Source organism: Cavia porcellus, unplaced genomic scaffold (assembly GCF_034190915.1).
Source record: "Cavia porcellus strain 051 isolate PalLab524CR breed Dunkin Hartley unplaced genomic scaffold, mCavPor4.1 scaffold_22, whole genome shotgun sequence".
Taxonomy (NCBI): Eukaryota; Metazoa; Chordata; class Mammalia; order Rodentia; family Caviidae; genus Cavia; species Cavia porcellus.
The window spans coordinates 51,353,852-51,378,799 of NW_026947505.1; the positions used below are offsets into that span (position 1 = coordinate 51,353,852).

Consider the following 24,948-nt stretch of genomic DNA (forward strand, 5'->3'; position numbering starts at 1 on the left):
ATTTGGGTGTGACAGCTTTGGCGAGTTCTCCTTTTGCAAAACACACTGTTGTTGGGGTTGAGCAGTGACAACATGGGCCCTGGCTGCTGCCTGTGGGGTAACCCCAACATCCAGCATCTTCTCAAGAGTGAGCTGAGGAAACACCAGTGTTTTGATATTCTAGGGAAGTTCTGGGTAGCTGCATACTTTTTGAGTCACCCTATTCCAAGTTATACTTTAGTTAAAATTGTTACAAATGCATGATGCCTCTCATCTCTACTTTTCATTTCCAAAGCCATTACATCAAATTACTGGACCAATTAACTGAAGGCTTTAGGTAGGATGAGAGATATAGTTTTCCCTTGCAAAATCACTCTTATCCTGTGTTGTCCAGATCCAGTTTTCCTTCTGGTGGTTCTCATATTTCCTGGAATGTTGAAAGAAAAGGTAACCAAGAAAGAGTAATGGCAGAGTCACCTCTACTTCTTTGATGAATTATCATTCAAACTCAAACTAGGAGAAACAAGCCGAATGTCTCAAGTCTACATCTTGGCAAAAATCCATTACTAGGTAATAAGACTTCCTTTGAATCCAGGGAAAATATAGACTCATTTCTTTTCTAGGAATCCATGTGGTATATGATCTTTCCCAAAAACCAGGGAACAGAGTGGTCCAATTACATGTTCTTTGCACCAAGTGTCGAGTGCCCACTTACGAGCCTCTCCAAATGGACGGTATATATAAGGTGATCCTTCCAAGCTACTTGGCCAATGGTGGAGATGGATTCCAGATGATAAAAGATGAATTATTAAAACATGACTCTGGTAAGCAGTGTCTCTTCTTCTCCCTACCCAAAACGTACTCAGGGAAAAAACTGGGCTAAGAGGGTGTCAGGAGAGCAAAGTCAGAAAACCACAAGGAGTCCTGTTGCTGACTTCACACTGCTTTGCTTGTTGGACAATAGCAACATGACACTGAAGAATGATACCATGCCACTCTCCCAAATTACATATCCACCCATCCATCCAACCACAGAGAAAATCCAACTTTAATGAGAGTACAGTGTATTGAACTCAGAGTCTAACGGATATCAGGCAAGCATTCCACCACTGAGCTACGTCCCCAGCCTTTTTTACTTTTTAATCTTGAAACAGGATCTCACTAAGTTGCCCAGACTTCAATCTTGTGATCCTCCTACCTCAGCTTCCAAGTAGCTGGAATTGCAGAGCATGCACCACCATATCTAGCAAAAATCTACTTTTAAATCTGAAATCTTTTAAAATCCTTTTAGTCTATACCTAAGTAGCTATTTAAATTGTGAAACGTGAGAGCTTGAGGGGATTTTTTTTTCTTGTGGTACAGGTCTTGCTGTGCAGTTCCAGCTGGCCATGAACTCCAGGCAATCCTCCCACCTCAGCCTGAGTGCTGGGATTAGAGGGGTACACCACCATCCCTGGTTGTTTTACACTTGCAGAAAAATCACAGCCTTGGGCACTTTTGGTTGGAATGGAAAACCATCTTATTAGTTAAAATTTTCTTTCTTGTAACTTTTAGTATGAATAGATCAACAAGAGTGTTCAGTACAGTGGGATAGTAGGCTAATTATCGAAACAACCACACCTGATTATCAGCTGATACTTTTGGCAGCACTGAATGCCCTTCCATACCAACCTCCCTTTTGAAATTCCAGTTAAGACTCATCTCATGTGCATAAAGCCCACACTTTTCTTCCCCTCCCAAGAACCAAAAGTAGCACACTCACAAGACAGACACATACACAGCTTTCATGAATTTCTGGAAGCTCAACAGGTTCCTCATCCGTCTTATAATAGTGGGCCTGCCATCTTAGCTGCTTATTCCAAGGAGGGTGAATGGCAGAACCAGGCCAGCGGAGGAGCCCTTTCTGGGAGGAAAGTACTGAGCACTTGTGCCCCTTCTGTGAGAGAAAATGAAAGAACAGGCTTATAAGCTGCACATATGACAAAAAAGCCTGGGCTGTGCCTTACTCAAGCCACATTAATGGATATTAAAGAGTTACAGAAAGCTGAGGAACCCTAGAGTTAAGGCGCTGAACTCTTGGCTCAAACTGGAATCATGGAGAGAGCACATGAAATGAAATAACTATGCTTTCACCAGAAAATGTGGGGTGTTCTATGTTGCTAACTCACTGCTGTTTGTCCACTGGGAAACACTGAGGGCCTGGTACAAGAGATTTTAATTTAACTATGTTGGGGCTAAATCTGTTCTCATAATTCTAATGCACAACCAATGGTGAGATCACTGCACAGTTCTTTAAACATTGAAGTAACATTTATAAAATAAAATTCTGTTGGGTCTCCACAAGTTTGTGTAGCTGCGGGAAGTAGTTCTTCATCATCACTCCTCTCTTTTGAGAATGAAGCCTCCATTATCCTACCATTAATTAAATGGGAATAATTTTGAGCAGGAAAGCAAAAGAAGCCACTTTTATTTTTTAACTAGTTGCTCCTGACCCAGTTCCCTAATACTCTTGGCTCTGGAGTGGGTCAAAGTCTACGATGTTAATACTCTCTACTGAGACACTTTAAGACCCAAGACAGGTATCTTCGTTCCAATTATCCAATAATGGACAACAGGCATGTTTCACATCTGGAACATGACAAGGCAAAAAAAAAATCTTTGTGGTTATGATCACCAGTATTCTTGTCTTCTATAACACTTAATCCCTGTAATAAAAAGAAATGCTTTCCGTTTAAAGTTACAAAGGGCTTTAGAGAAATGTTTCCCCCTTCTTTTAATTGACAATTACTTTGTCTGTAGCTAAAATTAAATGTCTGAATCTTTCTAGGTGACCAAGACATCAACGTGGTTTCTCAATATATCTCAAAAATGAAAATAATTTACCCAGCAGTTGAAGGTCGGATCAAGTTTTCTGCAGGAAATTATTGCCATGGAAGCTTTTCTTTAGTATTTCTTTCATTTTGGGCATTGACACTTCTTTTGTATCAATAGCCAACAATTCTCCTTGTCATTAATGTAAAACTGTATTTCCTTTCCATATGAGATCCCAATCTGCCTTTAGGACCTGGCGTTATATCCCAGATCATCCTCACAGTGGGTCAAAGTCTACGATGTTAATACTCTACTGACACATTTTAAGACCCAAGACAGGTATCTTCGTTCCAATTATCCAATAATGGACAACAGGCATGTTTCACCCTCTAAGCACTGTGAAAGGAAGAGACTGACATCATCACTCAGGGTCAGCAACTTAGTCAATAGATGGAAAAGTAAACAGGGCCCTAAGAGGGAATAGCCAACTATGTTTAGTGTACATATCCAAATTTTCTTGACATTTTATTAGCAATTGTAAATCACAGACCTGGCACATTACCTCACTGAATGACCATAACATTCTTTGGTGGGTCATTTAGGTGTTTTCCTCATTTGACATATGAACAAATAGAGACTCAGAAAGGGTTGACTTCTTCAGTTCTAGTCTTACAGTTAAGTGACCTGGACTTTAGGTCTTTTAACATCTAACATTCCTTATCCACATCAAGTTGTTGTTCAGAAATGCTTTTAATAACTATTAATGCCCCAAGTTTATGGATGATATATCACTACTTCTAGTCCCTGTTTTGTGTGTGTGTGTGTGTGTGTGTGTGTGTGTGTGTGTGTGTGTGTGTGTGCCTTTTTCCTTCCTCTTTTGGCTCCTGCTGTAATAGTTTAATAGACTAAACACAAGATAGCATTTTCTCTTTCATCACCATTATAAGCCTTTGAACTGGGAAGTGGATAATGGAAAAAGCCAGAGTTTGCAGAAAGCTGTTAAGGAGCAGAAAAATGGGACACCAGGACTAAATTACATTACAGAAGAGAATAAGCTAAGAGGTTTAAATAAATTTTTGCTAAGGAGTAGCAGGATAGTGCCTGACATACGGTATTGGTTGTTAATTTTATGGGAGTCTATCAGCTCTGTCTCTGCATTCCTGTCTTCTTTCTTCCTAACATGAAAATGTCATGAGAAGAGAACTTCCTAAAATAAATTATAACTTAATTCTATACTTGTCCCACTCTGATATGTCAACAATGCATTTATGCTACCAGTACTCACACCAAACACATTAGGGAAAATCCAGAGTTCTGGAAGGCAGCAGTTGGTTTTAGGAAGTTGTATATATAAGATATTTGAAGTTGCTCTGTTTCAAAATCCAAACAATCACCCTAAGTCACTCACAAAGTCCAGACATGAGAACACCTGCAGGAGAATGAGTCTCTGAATGTCCCTGAATGTTTAGGAAATACTTGACTGATGAAATGATTTATGACCAAAAACCAACCATTTGATTACATTGGCAGTGGGATCAAATATGCCTATTTAACACTGCATCAATATTTCAACAAGAAATTGAAGCCTTCACCTTAAAAATAGTAAGAAAACCAGGCAGGGTGGCACGTATATATAATTCCAGTACTCAGGAAGCTGAGGCAGAAGGATGATCACAAGTTTAAGGCCTGGTTGGGCTACACAACGAGTTCAAGGCAAGCCTAAACTGCATAGTGAGATCCCATGTCAAACACACACAAGCATGCGCACGCGTGCACACACACACACACACACACACACACACACACACACACAGCTACAAGTTTAGAGAGAGAATATGTTTCAGTGTTTACAAACATGAAGTACTCTTGATACAAAATGGACTTTCATATCCTTTTTGGAAAGATGACTGCAGTCAGGTAATGCCCTCAATTCTATAAACAAACAAATGTCAGTAATATTGTACCAAAAAAGAGAGAAAGGAACATTTGGGGTATGTTTTTATGCTTGGCCAGTAAACTATATAATAAATATTGGAGCACAATTTCAAGATTATTTTTGTAAGTTTTCTAAATGTGTATATGTCTTATACAATGTATGAGAAATAACCTTGGACAACATTGTAATTATAGATTCCAAAGAATAAATTGAAGACACTCTTTGGTCTTTAGTAGTTATTTCTTCTCTCAAATGCCTGTACCCCAAGACAACATGACTGAAGGAAAAGTCTGGGCAGATTTTCGCTGGTTTCAGGTCTCTCAACCGTGAGCCCTTGTCCTCTGTTAGCCACCGTCCCGTACAAACATACACTCCACAAATGAAGAATAATCTCTTCCATGACTGTCTTTCGGAATCTCCAGAGACCTGATACTAGTGAGGTGATGAGTAAATCATGCTAAGGCTATCCAGTAGTGTGTCTTCATAATACGGTTGTATGAAGGAACATTTCGTGGGATTTTACTTTTCTTAATAGCAAGATGAAGTTCTGTCTTACAATCAAGACTCTAGACTAACCCAAACTAGAAGAAAATGTGAAAAAAGGTTCTCTCCAGTGTAATGTGGAAATGGGGGATGGAGGGTGCTAAACAGGAAGAAATCCCAACCACATATTAAGTAACAAATGTGAAACCTCTCAGGGAAATTACACTTTTCATTCTTAAACTATTAAGATGAATCTGACAAACTAGAAAATTAGCCACATTTTAAAAATTAAATCTCCAAATAAAACACCATAGCAAGCTCCTCACCACTTGGGAGATTCCTGAAACTTGCCTCCATGTCTGATGTACATTTCTCTAAGCTGCTTCCCTGAAAATTTTTAGGTAATATCTTAGTTGTTTTTCTCTCCTGGCTGAGACAAAATACTTCACACCCCAAGTTAAAAGAGGAAAGGCTTATTTAGCTCCCAGTTCACAGAGGTTTTAGTCTGTAATCAACTGGCTCCAAGGCAAGGTAGTATGGATGGGGCAACATTTCAAAGTAGCAGAAGACAGCAAAAGCAGCAAGAGCAAAACAAGGAGACCAAGTGTCTTTTCCCTCCTTATAGTGTAAGCATGCTACCCGCCCTCAGAGGAATGTAGCACTCACACCATCTCGATGCCCTGCTATGGCACAGGATCAGGATATTCACAAAGTGAGGACCCTGGCCATTTGCTAGTTACTTAAACTTCTAAACTTCTCAAGATGACACAATGAACAACATCCTAGAGCAGTAAGGACATGTCCTCTATACACTAGGATGTAGAACTGCTGAGTTATTTAGGTAAGCTTTTAGACTTCTCAAGTTGACACAATGTAACAATCATAAAAGGTAATCTCGTTATCCTTCCATGCTTACATTGTTAGGGTTCTCTAGAGGAACAGAATCAATAAGAGGGGGAAAATATTTTATATTTATGAAAGGAGATTTATTAGATGGGCTTACAGGATCAGAGATGGGATAGCGCACAATGGCCATCTGCACAGTGAGGAGCCAGAGGTTATAACAGTTAGACAAAAAATTGGAAGTCCAGAACAAAAGGGATCAAGGATGCACCACCAGTCTGAGACTAGAAGTTCTCTGGAGTCAAACTTGGTGTAAATACATGTTGAAACACCACCATAAAAACACCCAGTAATATGCTTTACTAATCTGCTCCATTTTTTAGAGAATATAATATATTTATTGAGAGAAAGAAAGCTTTTGTCTGAGAGAGAGACAGACAGAAGGGGTCCCCAGTGGGTATCCCTGCTCGATTTTTTAAATCTAGTTAAGTTATCAGCCATGACAAATGGTCACAATGTTGTACCAGTTTTTTCCATTTTTGCCTTGTCCCAAAGTTGGGAAACAGTACTTTCTCAGGAGCATCTGGTATAATGTTGTGGTAATAAAACAAAGCTTTGATGAAGAGGCATAACTGGAAAGAGTTGCAATGAAAAAGAAAATTCAAAATCCATTGTAAGATATCAACGTTTCTTAAAAATACTGGTCAAGCCTGTAACATAGAACTCCTGTTGGGGTCTCTCCTCAGGGACTGGCAGAGCTGAAGAGCACCAAGTGCCAGTCCTTGGACCACTTCTCTTTTCTACTTAATTTCTTGGTGATAGCATTTAATTTCATTGCTTTATTCTCATTAATTTACATCTCTATGTTGGTGACTCCCAAATCTCAATCTCCCAGTTGCATCACTTTTAAACTCCAAACTGATATTTATCTATTTGACATTTCTAGCTGAGATATTTGCCTACCTTAAGCATTACATGTCCCAAAATGAACTTATTAACTTTCCTTTCAAGCATATGTCGTTCACTATCTTCTTCATCTCATTTAATGGATTCCTCATCTTTCTTATTGTTCAAGCCAAACCTTGGGGTCATCCCTAGCTGCTCCTATCTTTCTTAAACTGACATCCCATTCACTGTTAAACCTTGTTTGTATAACTTTTAAAAATAACTGGACTTCAACTTCTCAACAATTCCACAAATATTACTGATCCAAATCACTGTCATCTCAACTGAATTGTTTCAAGAGAGGCCTTCTTGTCTCTATTGTTTGTATTCTAAATATTGCAGCCAATGTTCTATTAATATACATGATTATTGAAGTATAGTACAACCTGCTAACTCATTTTGTTTAGAGTATTTAAAAGTTTAAAAATGCATTTAACATACCTGACAAATATCATAAGTAACCAGTGCAGTACACTGTAAATTTTTATTTTGATAAAATGACCAACAAAGTTGAGCCTTGCTGCTACTTCTCAGCACCTCCAGAGACTTCTGTGTCACATATCATTAGTCCACAAATTTTTGAAAATTTATAATTGGAATTATGATTTCTACTAAATGTGTATCACTTGTATCATCATAAAGTTGAAAAATCATGTAGTGCAGACCATCTTCATAATATCATACTGGTTACAGAAATTACTTTTAGAAAGTATCAGACAGCATTTTTATCTTCAAGAATTGCGAGACAGTCACAACTTAAAGGAGGAGAGGTTTAATCAGGCTCATGGTTTCAGAGGATTCAGTCCATGGTTAGCAGGCTGAAAGGCAGAAAGAATCACCATAGCTAAAGGCCATGGTAGAGGAAAGATGCTCACATGGCTGGGCAGCAGAGCAGGTTCAAAAGAGCACCTAAGAGGAAGACTAAAAACCAGACAGCCTCCAAAGTCACAGCCCCTTGACTCAACCAGACAAGTCCAGAAGTGTGCTTTACTAATCTACCAGGCATCTGTTAATCCAGTCAAGTTAACAATCATGATTAATAGTAACAGAAACAAAAGCTTCTAGTGCAACAGTAATAACAACATGAAGAACAGTGATTTAAATTTGAAATTTCAATCTTCACAGTTCTTTTAGGCCTCAATATCCACATCTGTAAGATAGGAGTACTACTATCTGAAAGTTATTATTAAAATGAAATGTGATGCACTATAAAAAATACCTGGCAGGGCCAGGTATACAGTTCAGTGCCTGGCAAGCACAAGGCCCTGAGTTTAATTCCTAGTACAAAAAAGAATGTGGCAAGAGAAAGCTAGAACAAGACCTGAAGATCCACCTCTGCCTGCCAGGCCCCAACACTGGAATGTCCTTTCCTCTGTGTGCCCAGCATGGGCAGAGAGAGCTAGAAGAAGATCAGAAGATCTGCCTCTTGCCTGCCAGGTGCTGCCACTGGAAGGCCCTTTCTTCCGCCCTCCAGCGTGGGCCAAGGGAGACTGAAAGATCCACCTCTGCCTGCTGTGCACTGCTGCCAAAAGACTACATCCTGCAGTAGACCAGCGAGGGCAGACAGAATCAGCAGATCTGCCTTCACCTTTGAGGAGCTGCCACCAGAAGGCTCCTTCCTGCAGGCAGCCAGCAGGATCAGGGACACACAGCCAGGTAAGCCCTATCCACCCAGAGACCTCCATTGGAAGCCCTTGGTTCCCTTACGCAGCCATCACCCACTAGCAGAATCAAACAAACACACCCCTGTGTGTCTGCCAGCATTGTGGAAGTCCCAGTGTAGACACAAAGGCTGAGAGAAGCAGTCCCACCTCCATCCAGCTCTGATTATCAATAAAGCCACAGTGTAGCTGCATAGGTCTGGAGAAGCCCGCTCCGTGTCCTGCCACCTCCCTGTAAATCTGGAATTAGAGGAACCCAGGTGCCGGTCCCAACCCCCAACATTGCTTAGGGGTATCAACATGAGGGGCCTGGGGCCCCACAACTAGCTTCTTGGGAGGAGTCCAGGAGAATGTCAAGAGAAAGGAGCAAAAGACAAACTTAGACCTCCAGCCCACACAGAATAAGTCTAGAAGATACAGTCATGGAAGAAAACAGAAGTCAGACACCTGAAATTTTTGAGAGGATAGCAACTGAAGTAAGGAAACAACTTCATGAGATGGTAAAAGCAGTCAAATCCAAAATGTCTCAGGTAACCACAGAAATCACAAACATACTGAAAGAATTGTTCAGCAGGTCTAAAGACATAGACAAAAAAGAAGAGCATAGGAAAATGATGGAAACCTTGAATGAATGTAGAAAGAATAACAGTGCATAAAACATTCAAAGAGAGATGCAGGAAATTAAAAATTCAATCGAAAGCTGGCAAAACTGCTTTAAAAGAGACTGAAGATAGACTCTCAAACCTTAAAGATAGCATTGCAGCTAGTGATCATAAAAGCAAAGATCTCTTTAACACAGAATCAGGAAGTAATAACTTAATGGCTGCAAGATGATGCAATAAAGCATAATTTAAAAGTGATAGGTATGGTGAAGAAGCAGGGATCAACACAAATGAAATTAAAAGGATATTCATAGAAGTAATAGAAGAAAACTTCCCAAACATGGGAAATGGATCTGGCATGCACATAGGACTCCAACTAGCCATAACCAAAGTAAATCTATACCCAGACATATAATAATCAAGATCCCAGAAATTCAGCACAAGAACAGAATATTAAAAGCTGTTAGAGAAAACAGACATATCACCTATAAAGGAAAACCAATCAGAATCACAGCAGACTTATTAACACATACCATCAAGTCAAGAAGACCTTTGGAGTAAAGCGTTTCAAATTCTGAAAAACAATTTCTGACCCAGATTGATCTACCCAGAAAAACTATCTTTCAAAATTGATGGAAAAATAAGATACTTCCACGATAAAGAACAAGTGAAGGAATTCATGACTACCAAACCAACTCTACAAAGAGTGCTAAAGAATATTTTAGAGAGAAATAAAGATGACCAAGGTTCCAGGGACAGCAGCAGAGGAGGATCACCAAATAGGACAGGCAATCAAATGAAGGGGAGAAGTGGAGGGGCTACAACAGGAGGACAGCAGGGCAGAGACAAACTAATGTATGCTGGTTGCAATCATTAATGTAGACAGCCTTAGGTCAGCAATAAAAAGAAACAGGAAGAGTGGATCAAAAAACAAGATCCATCAATATACTGTATACAAGCAACACATTTAACTGGAAAGGAAATTCATAGACTGAAAATCAAAGGAGAGAAAATTATTCCATGTGACAGGAGACAAAAAAAAAAGAGTAACTTGCCCATCAACTGCAGAATGGGTAAGAAAGATACGGTATTTTCATGCAGTGGAAACCTGCCCAGCTATAAAGTAGAATAATCTCAAGGCTCCTGTAGGTAAACCCTAGCATAAAAAACAGGATTTAGTGGGATCCAAAAGCAAAATAGCTAATGTAAGAACAAAGGGGAAGAAACACCTGGGAGGGAAATGTGGAAACTACTGTCAATTTATTGTCTTATCTTGAACTCTTGCATTGTTTACACAATTTTGTTAGGTTTGGCTTTGTTCTGTCTTGTTTTGTTAGATTTTATGCTCAGACAGTAGGGGCAGCTATTTTGAATATAATTTGATATATTATGGTAATTGTGGTTTCCTATTACACTGCTTTGAAGTCTTATAGTGCTTTCATTCATTGGTTTTTTTATTGTTTTGATTTTATTATGTGTGATGGTATGAACAGCTATTTTGAAGAAAACAAGACACCCTAGTAGCCATTGCTGATTTACTATCATCTTGTTTTGAAGTCCTACTTTGCTTTTGTTCCTGTTTTGATTGGTTCTATCCTGTTTATTATGTGTGATGTATAGACAAATTTTTTGAGGAAAATGGGATATTATAGTAGCCATTGTTCATTTCCTGTTATCTTGTTTTGAAGTCCTGAAATGCTTTCATTCTTTTGAATGGTTTTATACTATTTTGTTATGCTTGATATTATTGTGTGTAAAAGTATGCTCAACTATTTCAAAGAGGGCCTACTGTTGATGTAGCTACTGTTGATGTCCATTTGTCTTGTTGTGAAGTGCTGTGTTGCTTGCATTGTCCTATTCTGATTTGCTTTGTTCTGTTCTCTTTTGTTTTATACTCTTTAAAATAAAAAAAAATTTTTTAAACCTGGAAAACAGAAATTACACTATAGTTTCTTTCCCCTTTTATAAGGTGAACGATTTAGAATTTTGTATGAACAAACTTATGTGGATCACATCCCTTTAAATAAAGCATACACATTGTATGGAATGAATTGTATCCTCCCCAAATTCACGTGTTGAAAACATAAATCCCAAAGTAACTAGAGTTGGCTACAAAGCCTCTCTGGTGGTAATTTAGGTTAAAAGGAGTCATCAGGTTGGCAATTTATTCCAACAGGATTGGTGCCCTTCTAAAAGCAGTAAAGGTTTCTGTCTCTGCATGTATGTAGAGAGGTCATGTAGCCACACAAGAAGGTAGCCAGAAATACACCAAGAGAATAGGACAAACAACAGAACTTACGTTGCTCACACCTCATGTAATAACACATAATGTTTATATTAATTGAGGTTATTAGCTTCCTGTGCATGGAATATTTATTTATTTCTCCTTACCCCTAATGCCTCTTCTCTTGGACTACTTTCTTTTGCAAGAAATCTATCATTTATTATTCTTTGTACTTTGCTTCACTCAAGTGAGAGATACCATATGGTATTTAAGCTTGCATTTGGTTTATTTCACTCAACATTACATTTTTGAGGTGCATCCATTTTCCTTTACATGTGTCATTCTTTATAGCAGTGTACAATTCCATTACATACAGATACATTTTCTTTACTCAATCATCTGTTGATGCATATACTGGCTGTTTCAGTATCCTACTGGCTGGATTTAGCTGTTACAAATTGTGCTGCTAAAACACTTGTTGGTGAGGCACAGTGGTACACACCTGTAATTTCAGCAGTCAGCAGGCTGAGGCAGTAGGATCCCTGCAAGTCTGAGGCCAGCCTGGACTACTTAGTGAGTTCATGCTCAGCCTAAACTGCATAGCAAAATTCTGTCTCAAAAAGACAAAAAAAAAAAAAGAATTGGTTTGCATGTAGTATAATGTCTTAAGCCTTTTGGGGAAGATACCCAGCAGAAGGAATCATTGGATCATATGGTATTTCCAATTTCAATTCTTCAAGAAATCTCTATACTGGTTTTGTTAATGATTGTACTGATTTACATTTCCAACAACGAAGTGTTGGTTTTCTACCACTGTCTTGCCAGCAGTCGTTATTGTTTATGTAATGATTGCCACTCTTTCCAGAGTAAAAGAGAATCTTAGTATTGTTTTAACTTGCATTTCTCTAGTGGACAGACATTTGGGATTTTTTTCATATATTTGTGCATCATTTGCATTTCTTCCTGTGAACTGTCCATTCATATCTCCTGCCCATTTTTTGACTGGATGTTTAATTTTAGATAGGCTTTTGTTTGTTTGAGTTCTCTGTATACTTAGACATTGCAATAGCAAGCAAAAACACTGAAATGACACCCAGGACTTAGAGGCAGATATATTTACATCAATGGGCACTGATGAGGATCATTTCCAGAATATCAGGTCCTGATTTCTGGTGGTCTAGGGCTTATGTGGGATAAACAAGCAGGAAGTACCAAGGCAGAATGGCTTGTCAATTGGGGATTGGTTTATTCAATGTGCATCAAAATGACCAGCTATACATCACAGTGACCAACTGTTTTTAAGAGACAAAATCAACCAGAACTGGAATAGGAACTGTCACCTGGGCAACTAAAAAACTCAAGTACACTGGCTAAAGGAGGGCATTTCCTGTTACAATATTAGTCGTCTGAGGAGTAGCTGGCAAAATTGTTTCACTCTTGATTTTCTGCTGTACAGAAGCCTTTTAGTCTGATATAATCCCATTTGTTGATTCTTATCTTATGCAATTGAAATTCTATTTAGAAAATCTTTTTATGCATACACCTGTGTATTTGTATTAGTTAATTTTCTTAAGACGAAATATCCAACATCCAAATTTAAAGGTGAAAAAGTTTATTTGGCACACACTTTGTAGAGGTTTCATTCCATAAAGAGGTGACTCCAAAGCAGGGTGGCATAGCCGACAGGCCTTGCAGAGAAGGGTCTATGGCAGAAGGTAGCAAAACAAGTGAGGGAGAAACCTTAACAGCATCTTTCTGCCCCTTATATCTTATCCAGGATACTTATGATGGGTAGCATTCACACCCTTAATCCTAGTCCCTGAGGTTAGCACTGTACTATGAATTGATCGCATACTGTAGATAATCACTCACCTAGGAAAAAGCTCCACTTATGACTGCATTTGGGAGGACATGTGGACACAAGCCATAATAGTGTTCAAGGGTTTCACTTGTTTCATCATCCAGTAGGTTTAATCTTTGTTTTAATGTTTAGCTCTTTGATCCATATTTAGTGTATGCTTTTAGACAAGGGACCAGCTTAAATCTTCTGCACACAGATAATCAGTTTTCCCCAAAGCACTGTTGAATTGGCTATCTTTTCTCCAACATGTTTTTGGCCCCCTTTTTTGAAGATCAAATAGCTGAATGTGTCTGAGGAACTGTCTGTATTCCCAATTTTATTCTGTTGATCCTCACACTTTTCTCCCAGAACCATGCCTCTTTTTTTAAGACAGGGTTTCTACACAGTTCAGGTTGGCCTTGAATTCATGGCAATCCTGTCTCAGACTCCCACGTGCTGGAATTACAGGCATGTGCCACTACACCTAGCAACCGTGTCAGTTGTAGCACTACTGCTTTGTAATATAGCTTGAAGTCAATGCCTCCTGCTTTGGGTTTCTTGCCCAAAATTGTTTTTCCTCTTCTGGGTCTCTTCTGGTTCACTCTATATGAATTTTAGTATTGTTTTTTCCACATCTATAAATTATACCTTTATCTGAAGACTGCATTAAATCTGCAAAACAGCTTTGGGATTATGGGCATTTTGACAATACTGATACTGCCTGTCTAGGAGCTGGGGATGTCTTTCAATTTTCTGATGTCTTCTACAATTTCCTTCTTCAGAATGCTGTAGTTTTCTTTTTAGAAGGCTTTTACTTCCATGGCTCGGCTAATTCCTAGGTATTTCATCTTCCTTGAAGCTACTGTGAGTGGCATTATTTTCATGATTTCCTTCCCATCCAGTTCACTGTCGGTGTACACAAATACTATGACTTTTGTGTGCTGATCTTGAGTCCTGCTACATTGTTCAAATTCATGATTAATTTTAAGAGTTTTTTGATGAAAATCATTGGGTCTTCTATATAGAGTATCATGCCATCTGTGAATAATGATAATTTGAATTCTTCCTTTCCTGTATGAATCCTTTTTCTTTCTTTTGGCTAACTGCTCTGTTGGAAGTACTATGTTAAAAAGAAAAGACAAAGTGACAACTTTGTCCTGTTCCTGATTTTAGGGAGAATACTTTTAATTTTTCTCCACTTAATATGATGCTGGCTATTGGTCAGACAGCTTTTATCATATTCAGGTATCATCTTTCTGTTTCTCAGGAATTTAATCATGAAGGAGTGCTGGACTGCTGAAAGGCTTTCCTGAACCCATCGATGTGATCGTATGGATTTTAACTCTGCTTCCATTTATGTGATGTATTACATTTATTGACTTACATATGTTGAATCATCCTTGCATCTCTGGGATGAAATTACTTGATCATGACTTGTATTTTTGATAACATACTACATTCTATTTGCTAGTATCTCATTGAAGATATTTGCATCCATGTTCATTAAGGACATTGGCATATATATATATATATATATATATATATATATATATATATAACATTTGCCAAACAGGTGCTGTGCCACTGAGCTATATTCCCTGACCATGGTTTTCTTTTTTAGTTCGGTCTTTATCCAGTTTTGGGATCAGAGTGACCCTGGCTTCTGTAAATGAGTTTTGCACTATTCCATCTCTTTTAATTTCTTTGAAGAGTTTGAAGAGTATTGGTGATACAACATCCCTAAAGATTCTGTAGAATTCATCAGTGAATCCATCAGACCCTGTTCTTTTTCTGTTGTTGTTGTAGTTGGTAGATTCCTTAACTGTCAATTTCATTTATTATTGCATATTTATTTCTTTAGTTTTGGTAGCTTAATGTCTAGGAATCTATCCATTTCTTCAACATATGCTAATTTGTTGAAATATAATTTTCTTTTTTTTAATTTTATTTAAGGAGAAAAGAAAAAAAAAGCAGGGAAAGGGTACAAGTTATACAGATTTACAGAAAAAAATGAACAGTAGGAAATCACTAGTTAATGGATTACATATTGTCATCTTAGAAATAATTGTTCAAGTCACAAAATTAAAGCTTGTAAAGTGGACATTCCATCAATGATACTGCAAACAGTTCTGTTCATTGATCCAATAAAACTCTGTGATATCATTTTCTATGAAATATAATTTTCAAAGTAGTTGGCTTCTGGCTTTCCAGGGGTTATTGTGATTTTATCTTTTTCATTTCTAATTGTATTGCTGTCTTATCTCACTTTCTCTTGATAAATCCAGCTAAAGGCTTACGTAATTTACCTTTTCAAGAACTAGCTCTTAAGATGTTTTCTTCTCTGACTTTACTTTTTTGGGTCACATTTCATTGATTTTTGCTCTCATCTATATAATTTGCCTCTGAAATTTTGGTTTTGGGCAGGTTTTTGTGTCAAGTACCTTAAAATTTCTCATAAGGTTGTCTATTTAAGCTTGCTGTTTTCCTGATGTAAGCATTGTTTCTGAAGAATTTTCCTTAGAACTGTTTTCATGGTATCTCATAGACTTCAATGACTTGTACTGTCATTATCAATGCCCCAAAATTTAATTTTTCTGTGATCCATTGGTTGTATAAGAGTATACTGTTAATTAGCAAGCAGCTTTTGCCTTTTTCAGAATTTCTTCTGTTATTTCTTTCTACTTTTACAGTGGTCTGACAATATGCACGGGGTAATCCTTTTATATTTACTTAAGCAGGTTTTGTTGACTAGAATGTGTTTTAGAAAAACTACCATATGATGCTGAAGAAAGTGTGTGTGTGTATAGATACATATGGAGTGTCTTACTATGTAAGCTAGGCTAGCTTCAATCTCCTAGAAATCCTCCTGCCTCTCTCTCCTTGGTGCTGGCATGTGCATTCATGCCCAGAAAGAATGCATACTCTCATAGAGGGATGGAACACTCTGTATATATCATTCAGCCCATGTTAAAGGGTATGATTCACCTCTGAAATTCTTTTTTTTTTTTTTTTTTTTTTTTTTTGGTACTGGGGATCAAACTCAGGACCTTATACATGCCGAGCAGGTGCTTGTACCACTGAGCTAAACCCCTGGTCCCTGAAATTCTTTATTGGTTTGCTTCATTGATATCTTTGCAAATAAAATCTCCTTTTAAGATTGTTTATTTGATCATTACATTTTAGCAGCTTTTGTTTTATGAATATAGGTGCTCTGGTATTTGATGCATATTTATCAATGTTACCTCCTCTTGGATTGTTCCTTTAACTAGTATGTAGTGACCTTGACTGTCACTTCTATTCAGTCTTAGTTGGAGTTTACTACAAATAACATTAGAACTACTATCTCAACTTGTTTTGGGAGCCCTAATACAAGAAATGTTTTTCATCCTGTAGTTTTTAGTAAATGAGTATCTTTTTTATGAATATCTTGAACACAAATCCCAAAACAACATGGAAATTGAATAATCCCAAACAACATGGAAATTGAATAATACACTCCTGAGTGGACCACAGAAGGAATTAAAGAAGAAATTAAACAATATCTAGGCAAATAAAATATAAATACAACTTACTAGAACCTGTGGATGCGATCAAAGCAGCCCTCAGACTTCCGGAAGAACATGGCAGACAAATAGCAGCAGCTATGGAGGCTCTCTGAAAGACTCAGCTTAGAATTCAGGAATGGTGCAGAATAAGGAGTCATAAGCAGGTGGAGATATGTTCTGCTGACCAAGGAACGAACTGGGCTGAGAGAAACCAACTTGGAATGCAGTCCTGGTGCTAGAACAGGAGCAGAGGGGCCTCAGTGTGGAGGCTGGAGCCCACGCCATTGGAAGCCGCGATTTGGGTTTCCCGCCACGCGGCAGCTGCGTCTACATTGGCTTGGCAGGGAGAGAGACCTGAGAACGGGAATCGGCGAACGGAGTCAAAAACAGGACGGGCGGGGAGCTGTGCATTGACTTGCGGTGAGGTGAGTGAAAGAAACTGACACTCTTCCAACAGTTTAATGAGACCCCAGCAGAAGACATTCTGGGACTGGGCAGACTTGCGGGAGCGGGGCGCTGTAGCGACTTCAGCCACGTATCCCCCTCTCAAGTGGGATTGGTGAGAAGTGCCGAGCCTATGTGACGCTGCTGGCAGAGACCCAGTCAACCCAGATCCCAGAGCCTGAGGGTGACCTGGAGGGGCTGGCCCCGCGTAGGCTGCCTGATCTACAATTTCCTGGTGTGCTGCGGTGGGCGGGAACACCTAGCCAGCGCAATTCGATCAGGCTGTGGTTGACAGGGAGGGAAGCTGGGCCTCCTATATAAGCTTGCATATATAAGGAACAAAGAATATGGGAAGAGGCAGCAACAAGAAAGGCTCCTCGGCCCCCAATTCTGAGAAACAGGCAATAGCGGACACCGCACCAATAGACATAAAGCGCCATCTACAGAGCCTCATAGATCAGTTCAGGAATGAAGTTATTAATGACCTGAAGCTAGAAATAAGCAGAATAGTTAAAGAAATGCTAAGCACCACCCAAGAAAAAACAGATGGTGGAATGGAAGAACAGAAAAAGAGGGAAGAATTGTTTGATGGAGAAAATAGAGAAAGCATAGAATATGTGAAGCAGGTTCAAAGAGACTACAAGGAAACTAAAAGCTCTATCAAAAACTGGCATAACAGCTTGAAAGAAACTAAGGACAGACTATCTGAACTGGAGGGCAGATTTGTAATATGGGAGAATGAAATGAAAAACTTCTTAAAAGTAACAAAGAAACAAACAGCAATAATACAAAGACTAGAAGATGATAAGAGGATCCATAACTTAAGAATTAAGAACATAAAAGAAGAAGTAGGGACACAAACAAATGAGCTACAAAAGCTACTCACAGAAATAATCCAGGAGAATTTTCCTAATTTAGCAAAAGGTAAAGATACTCAGATGTATGAGGCATACAGGACCCCAGCCACCTACAACCCAAACAGAGCAACACCCAGGCATATAATAATAAAAATTCCAGAAATTCAATACAAGAAAAAAATGTTAAAAGCTGTCAGAGACAAGAAACAGATCACTTACAAGGGAACAGCCATCAGAATTACAGCAGATTTCTCTGCACAAACCATCAAATCACGAAGAACATGGGGGGAAATAATTCAAACTTTGAAAGATAATAATCTCCAGCCAAGATTGATATATCCTGCACAACTATCCCTGGAAATTGATGGAAAAACAAGGTGCTTCCAGGATAAAGAGGAACTAGGGGAATTTGCAACCACCAATTCAACTCTATGGAGAATACTGCAGGATATTCTAAAAAAGAAAAATACAAAGAATCCAGAAATAGTGGCAGAGAGGCTACAATGAATGGAGCAGAAAACAAAATAAAGACAAACTGACAATCAATGACAGAAAAAGAGCTCAACAGAAAAGAGGCAGAGAAGATTGGATGATAGGAACAGCTATTTTGGAGAAAATGATGTCTTAATAGGTAATACTGACTTAGTATCATCTTGTTTTGAAGTCTCATCAAGCTTTTGTTCTTCTGTCTCCATTGGTCTAAACAGGTTGTATCTTATTGGATTTTATTATGTACGATAGTATAAGCAAAAACTTTTAAAAACAAGGAGATTATACAGAAACCATTGTTCATTTTCTGTTAGTTGATTCTAAATACCCTGTAATGCTGTCATTCTCTTAAATGGTTTTACATTGTTTTGATATATTTGATGCTACAGTATACGAAGTTATACTCAAAGATTTCAAGGAAAGAGACAATATGGTAACTACTTTTATGTCAGGATTATCTTGTGGTGAAACACTATTCTGCTTAAATGGTTATGTTTTGATCTGCGCTGTTTTACTGTTATGCCCTCTTTTATCTCAATCTTCACTTCATTATTTACTTTTTTATTTTTATCCCTTTAATTAAAGGAAAAATAAATAAAAAATAGCAGGATATATTATAGTAACACACTTTGACTTTCCATTATCTTGATTTAAAGTCCTGTATTACTCTCACCATCTTGTTTTTGACTGATGTCCCACTATTCTGTTTTGCTTGATAGTACCAGGTTCGAAAGTTTAGGCAACAGCTGTGAAGATAGTGAGATTCATTATGATGCCCATTCTCATTGACTTTTATCTACTTTTGAAGACCTATAATGTCTCCAATGTTTTGGTTTTGTCAGTTTTGTTCTTTACTGTTTTGTTCAATTTTATTGTGACTGATGATATAGGCAATTCTATTAGAGATAGCGGGAGGCATTATGGTACCCATTATTGATCACCTTGTATTATGCTTTTACATTATCTATTATGTCCACCCTTTTGATTTGATTGACTCTGTTCTGTTAGGTCACATTTGATTCTACTCCCTTCCAAAAAAGTAATAAGAACTGTGGGAGCAACAAAACCCAAGATGTGTAATTGTCATTGTACAAAAGAGAGGAAAAGAAAGTGCTCTAAACGATATAACTACATGTATATTTAAGTGTATAAGATAGAAAATGGTATCACTGAGTTTTATTGGATCATTGAACGGAACTGTTTGCAGTCTCACTGTTGGAATGTCCACTTTACAACCTTTAATTTTGTGACTTGAACAATTATTTCTAGGATGACTATATGTAATCCATTAACTAGTGATTTCCTACTGTTTATTTTTTTCTGTAAGTCTGTATAACTTGTACCCTTTCTCTGCTTTTTTTTTCCTCCTTAAATAAAATTAAAAAAAAAAAAAACAAAGCAGCCCTCAGAGGAAAATTTATTGCGTTGAACTTCCGTAACAGGAAAACAGAATGAACACAAATAAACAACCTGATGTTACACCTCAAACATCTAGAAAAAGCAAAGCAAGTCAAGCCCAAAGCCAAAAGAAGGGAGGAAATTTTAAAGGTCAGGGCAGAAATCAATGCAATGGAGACTAAGAAAACAATACAAAAAAAAAAAAAAAAAAAAAAAAAACAAATCAATGAATCAAAGAGTTGGTTCTTTGAATAAAATTGATAAGCCCCATACCCAACCTTACTTTAAAAAGTAAAGAAAAAACTCAAATTCATGCAATAAGGAACGAAAAGGGTGAAATCCCTTTAGACTCTCTGGAAATACAGATCATCAATACCTACTTCAAAAACTTCTACTCTCATAGGTTTGATAAGAAGAAATGGACAGATTCCTAGAAACATATGAACTACCAAAGCTGGATCAAGATGTAAAACTGCTGAATAACCCAATTTCAATTAATGAATTTGAAAATGTAATTAAAACCTTACCAACAAACAAAAGTCCAGGTCATGATGGATTCACCACAGAATTGTAAAAGAAATTCAAGGAAGGCTTAAAGCTATCACTCCTCAAACTATTTAATGAAACAGCAATGGAAGCAATTTTCCCTAACTCATTCTTGGAAGCAACTATTACTCTAATAGCAAAAGCAGAGAAAGACCCGACAAACAGAACTGCGGGCCAATCTCCCTAATGAACACAGATGCAAAAATTCTCAGCAAAATACTGGCAAACAGAATGCAGCAAATCATCACGAAGATTATATACCACAACCAAGTGGGACTCATCCCAGAAATGCAGGGATGGTTCAACATAAGCAAATCAATAAATGTAATTCCCCATATCAATGTCATAACCTGCTTTAGCATCGCTATCCTATTCTGTAAGCGTTATCCTGACCTGTGTTTCAACTCATTTCTTGTAAATTATCCCTTTCCAGAACAGCAATTTGGTCCCGCAATCCTGACCCTGGACTGTAAAACATTTGCTGACCACTGATTGTAAAACACTCGGTCCCGGGACCAACTGGCCCTGGTTGTAAAATATTTTTGCAGACATTATAGCTCCCTCCCTTTTCTCCTCAGTTTTACTGTCTTCACTGTTAAAAAACCCCGGTAACCTACCCTGGTTGCACAGCTCTGCAGATTCAAATAGCAGGGTGTATGTCGCTGGGTACCAGCTAAAATAAAGTGCTTTTTAAAGACGGCTTGCCTTTCTTTTTGACAATATCTTGGGCCTTGTTTTGGGGTACAACAATCAATAGAGCCAAAAATAAGAATCACATGATCATTTCCATAGATGCAGAAAAAGCTTTTGATAAGGTCCAACACTTATTCATGATAGGAACCCTACAGAAAATCAGAATAGACAGTCTTTATCTCAATCTGATAAAAGCCATCTATGACAAACCAACAGCCAGTATCATAATAAATGACCAAAAACTAAAAGCTTTTACTCTAACATCAGGAACAAGACAAGGATGTCTATTATCACCACTCCTATTCAATATAGTGCTGGAAATACCAGCCAGAGCAATACTAGCAAGAGAGAGAAATAAAAGGAGTAAGGATAGGAAAAGAAGTTAAATTAACATTATTTGCAGATAACAAGACACTCTACATAGAAGACCCCCAAAATTCTATTGAAACACTCCTACGTATAATAACTAAATTCAGTAATGTAGCTGGATACAAAGTCAACACTCAAAAATCAACAGCATTTCTGTATACAAACAAAAAATTCACTGATAAATGAGAAGCTGCACCCTTCATAACAGCATCCAAAAAAATGAAATAATTAGGAATCAATCTAAAAAAATAAGTAAAAGATCTATTCAGCAACAATATTACCCTGAAAAAAGAAATTGAAGAGGATCTCAGAAAATGCAAAGACATTCCTTGTTCATGGATAGGAAGAACAAATGCTATGCAAATGGCCATTCTCCCAAAACTTTATAAAGATTTAAATGCAATTCCAATCAAAATACCACTAGCATACCTCACAGATCTAGAGGAATCATTCCTAAAATTCATCTTCAAACTGAAAAGACCTAGAATAGCAAAGGCAATCCTGGGCAACAAAGGCAAGGCAGAAGGCATCACAATGCCTGTCTTGAAGTTACACTAAAAAGCTACTGTAAAAAAAATCAGCATGGTATTGGAATAAAAACAGACTGGAAGGTCAATGGAATAGATTAGAAGATCAACTACGACTACAAACACACTCAACCACCCAATTTTTGACAAAGGGGCCAAACATGTTCACTGGAAGAAAGATAGCCTCTTTAATAAGTGGTGCTAGAAAAACTGGCTCTCCAAATGCTGAAAACTAAAACTAGACCCATGCCTATCGCCATGTACTAAACTAAAGTGAAAGTGGATCAAAGATCTAAATATTGAAACAGAAACATTAAGTTTGTTGGAAGACAAAGTAGGTAGAAATCTTGACGGCATAGGGGTATGTAGAGAATTCATGAACAAGAATCAAACTATGTGAAATACGTCCCAGAATCAATAACTGGGATTGCATTCTATTAAAGAATCTTTGCATGTCGAAAGAAATCTCAACAGAGTAAAAACGAACCTATGAATTTTGAAAAAAATCGTAAGTCAACTGTCCCTCAAAGGACTTCTGTCTAGAACATATAAAGAATTTTTAAAAATCAGATCCCTGAAATTCAAAGACCCAATCCAAAAATGGGCATCTAAGATGAAAACAAAGTTTTCAGATAAAGAAATATAAATGGCAAATAAATACATGAAAAAATGCTCAGCATCACTGGTTGTCTTAATTACTTTTTACTCGTCACTGAGACAAAATACCTGATGCTCAAAGTTGGGAAAGGAGAGGTTTATTTCTTACAGTCTTTGGAGGTTTCAGTCCATACTCAGTTGGCTCCAAGGCAGGGCAAGGCAAGGCATGGCAGGGCCGCAGTTTATGGCAGCTGCAAACAGCAAGGCAGAAACTGGCAAAAGAGAGAGACACGCCTTCTTCCTGCCATTACATTACATCCTGGTTTCACCCCTAGGCCAGTGTAGCATTCACACCCCCAATTTAAGTGCTAGACAATGAACCAATCACAAATGCACAATGCAAATGCATGAGGCCTGTGGGCCACCAACATAAGCCATGACACTGATCCTTAGAGAAATGCAAATGAAAACAACACTGAGATTCTATCTCACTCCAGAAAGAATGGCCAGGTTAAAGAAAACTACCTACAACAAATGCTAGAGGCTGTGGAGAAAATGGAACTCTTTCTACACTGTTGGTGGGAGTGCAGACTGATGCAACCACTGTGGACATCCGTCTGGAGGTTCCTCAAAAAGCTGGGATTGGAAGTCCCATTTGACCCATCTATTCCACTTCTGGGCATATTCCCAGAATTGAGAACATCATATTACAGTGATATATGTGCACTCATGTTTATAACAGCACAATTTGTAATAGCCAGATCCTGGAAACAACCTAAATGCCCACCAACTTAAGAATGATAAAAAAGATGTGGTGCTTTTATACAATGGAATACTACTCAGCTATACAGAATAAGTATGAGATTTTTACAGGTAAGTGGATACAACTTGAGACCATACTCATAACTGAAATAAATCAAACTCACATGTGTAAATATCATAGTCTCCCTAATGTAAGAAATGGTAAGATACAAAATCCTCAATAAATATAGTGAAAGTATAAGAATCTGCTCAAAGGGGAAAAAACAGCATCTCGGGGGAAAAAAGATGGAGAAAAAATATCTAAATTTGTATAAACACACAAGATAGCTAAGATGCTTGTGCTACAAATTCTATTAGTTCTCAGAACAAAATAATTAACATTCATAGGATTGGATCAATTTTGCATGTTTGTGTGTGGTGATCTGAGGAACTCAAAAAAGATCACTATTAAAATAACCACCTTAGTTATGTTCCTATCACCTTAATTTGAAGGCCTATCTCATCATTTTGGGCTCCTTGCTAGTGCTGTCATTTTTGTTTCTTATTTTTCTGGTAATTTATTTTTTGTTTTTCCCTTTAATGTAGAAAGGACAGATGTACATGTAGAGGCTTATATATGCCTAGAATGTCTCCTAAACAGTTTACAAGAATTGATTGTATTATGTGATGGTATGAACAGCTACTTTTAAGAAAAAGGTTATTATGATATCCATTGCTGATTTCCTATCATTATGCTGTGAAATCCAGTAATACTTCTTTGTTCAGAGTGGTTTTAGTCTGTTTTGTATTATTTAATTTCAACATAGATGAAGGTTTAGACAGCAATTTTGAAGAGAACAGGAGAGGTTACAGTGGCTATTATTGATTTTCTATTGTCTGGTTTTGAAGGTCGGTAATGCCTTCATTAATGTTTTGATCAGTTTTATACTATTTTACTTTTTATGAATTCACTGTGTGTGAAGATAGAACTAGAAGAAAACACGAGACATTAGCCACTGCTGATCTCCGTTTTTTTGTTTGTTTGTCTTTTTTCGTTTTTATCAGTACCAGGGATCAAACTCATGACTGCCTGCTTGCAAGGCAGGTGCTTATGCTGCTGAGCTAAATCCCCAGCCCCTCTCCTGTTATCTTGCCTTGAAATCTGTGTCACTTACATTGTTTTCTTCTGATATGCTTTGTTCTGTTTTGTTATGGTTTATTATCTTTAAAATTAAAAAAAAGAATATAAAAAAATAGGAGCTGGTTGGATAAGGATTGTCAGACACTAAGCGAGAGGTTTCAAGGGGGAAAAAGTGGTAGATGAAAGTTGATGTAGGGTCTAATTTTTTGGGAGTCCTTCTAGTTGTGTTGAAGGTTTAATATTGAGAGTTTTCAGAAGATATTTTGTAGGGGCAAGA

At 37.7% G+C, this 24,948-nt stretch overlaps 1 protein-coding gene across 1 annotated transcript in view; it reads left to right on the top strand.

The window, feature by feature from the left end:
* The window catches only part of Nt5e (5'-nucleotidase ecto), a 66,968-nt gene extending 62,021 nt beyond the window's left edge, over window positions 1-4,947 (top strand). Inside the window, exons 8-9 of the mRNA XM_003474741.5 lie at window positions 603-803; window positions 2,807-4,947. Of these exons, the coding sequence (XP_003474789.2) occupies window positions 603-803; window positions 2,807-2,970 (365 nt within the window). The 3' untranslated portion in view covers window positions 2,971-4,947. The remainder of the gene's footprint in view (window positions 1-602; window positions 804-2,806) is intronic.
* Window positions 4,948-24,948: the final 20,001 nt, after the last annotated feature.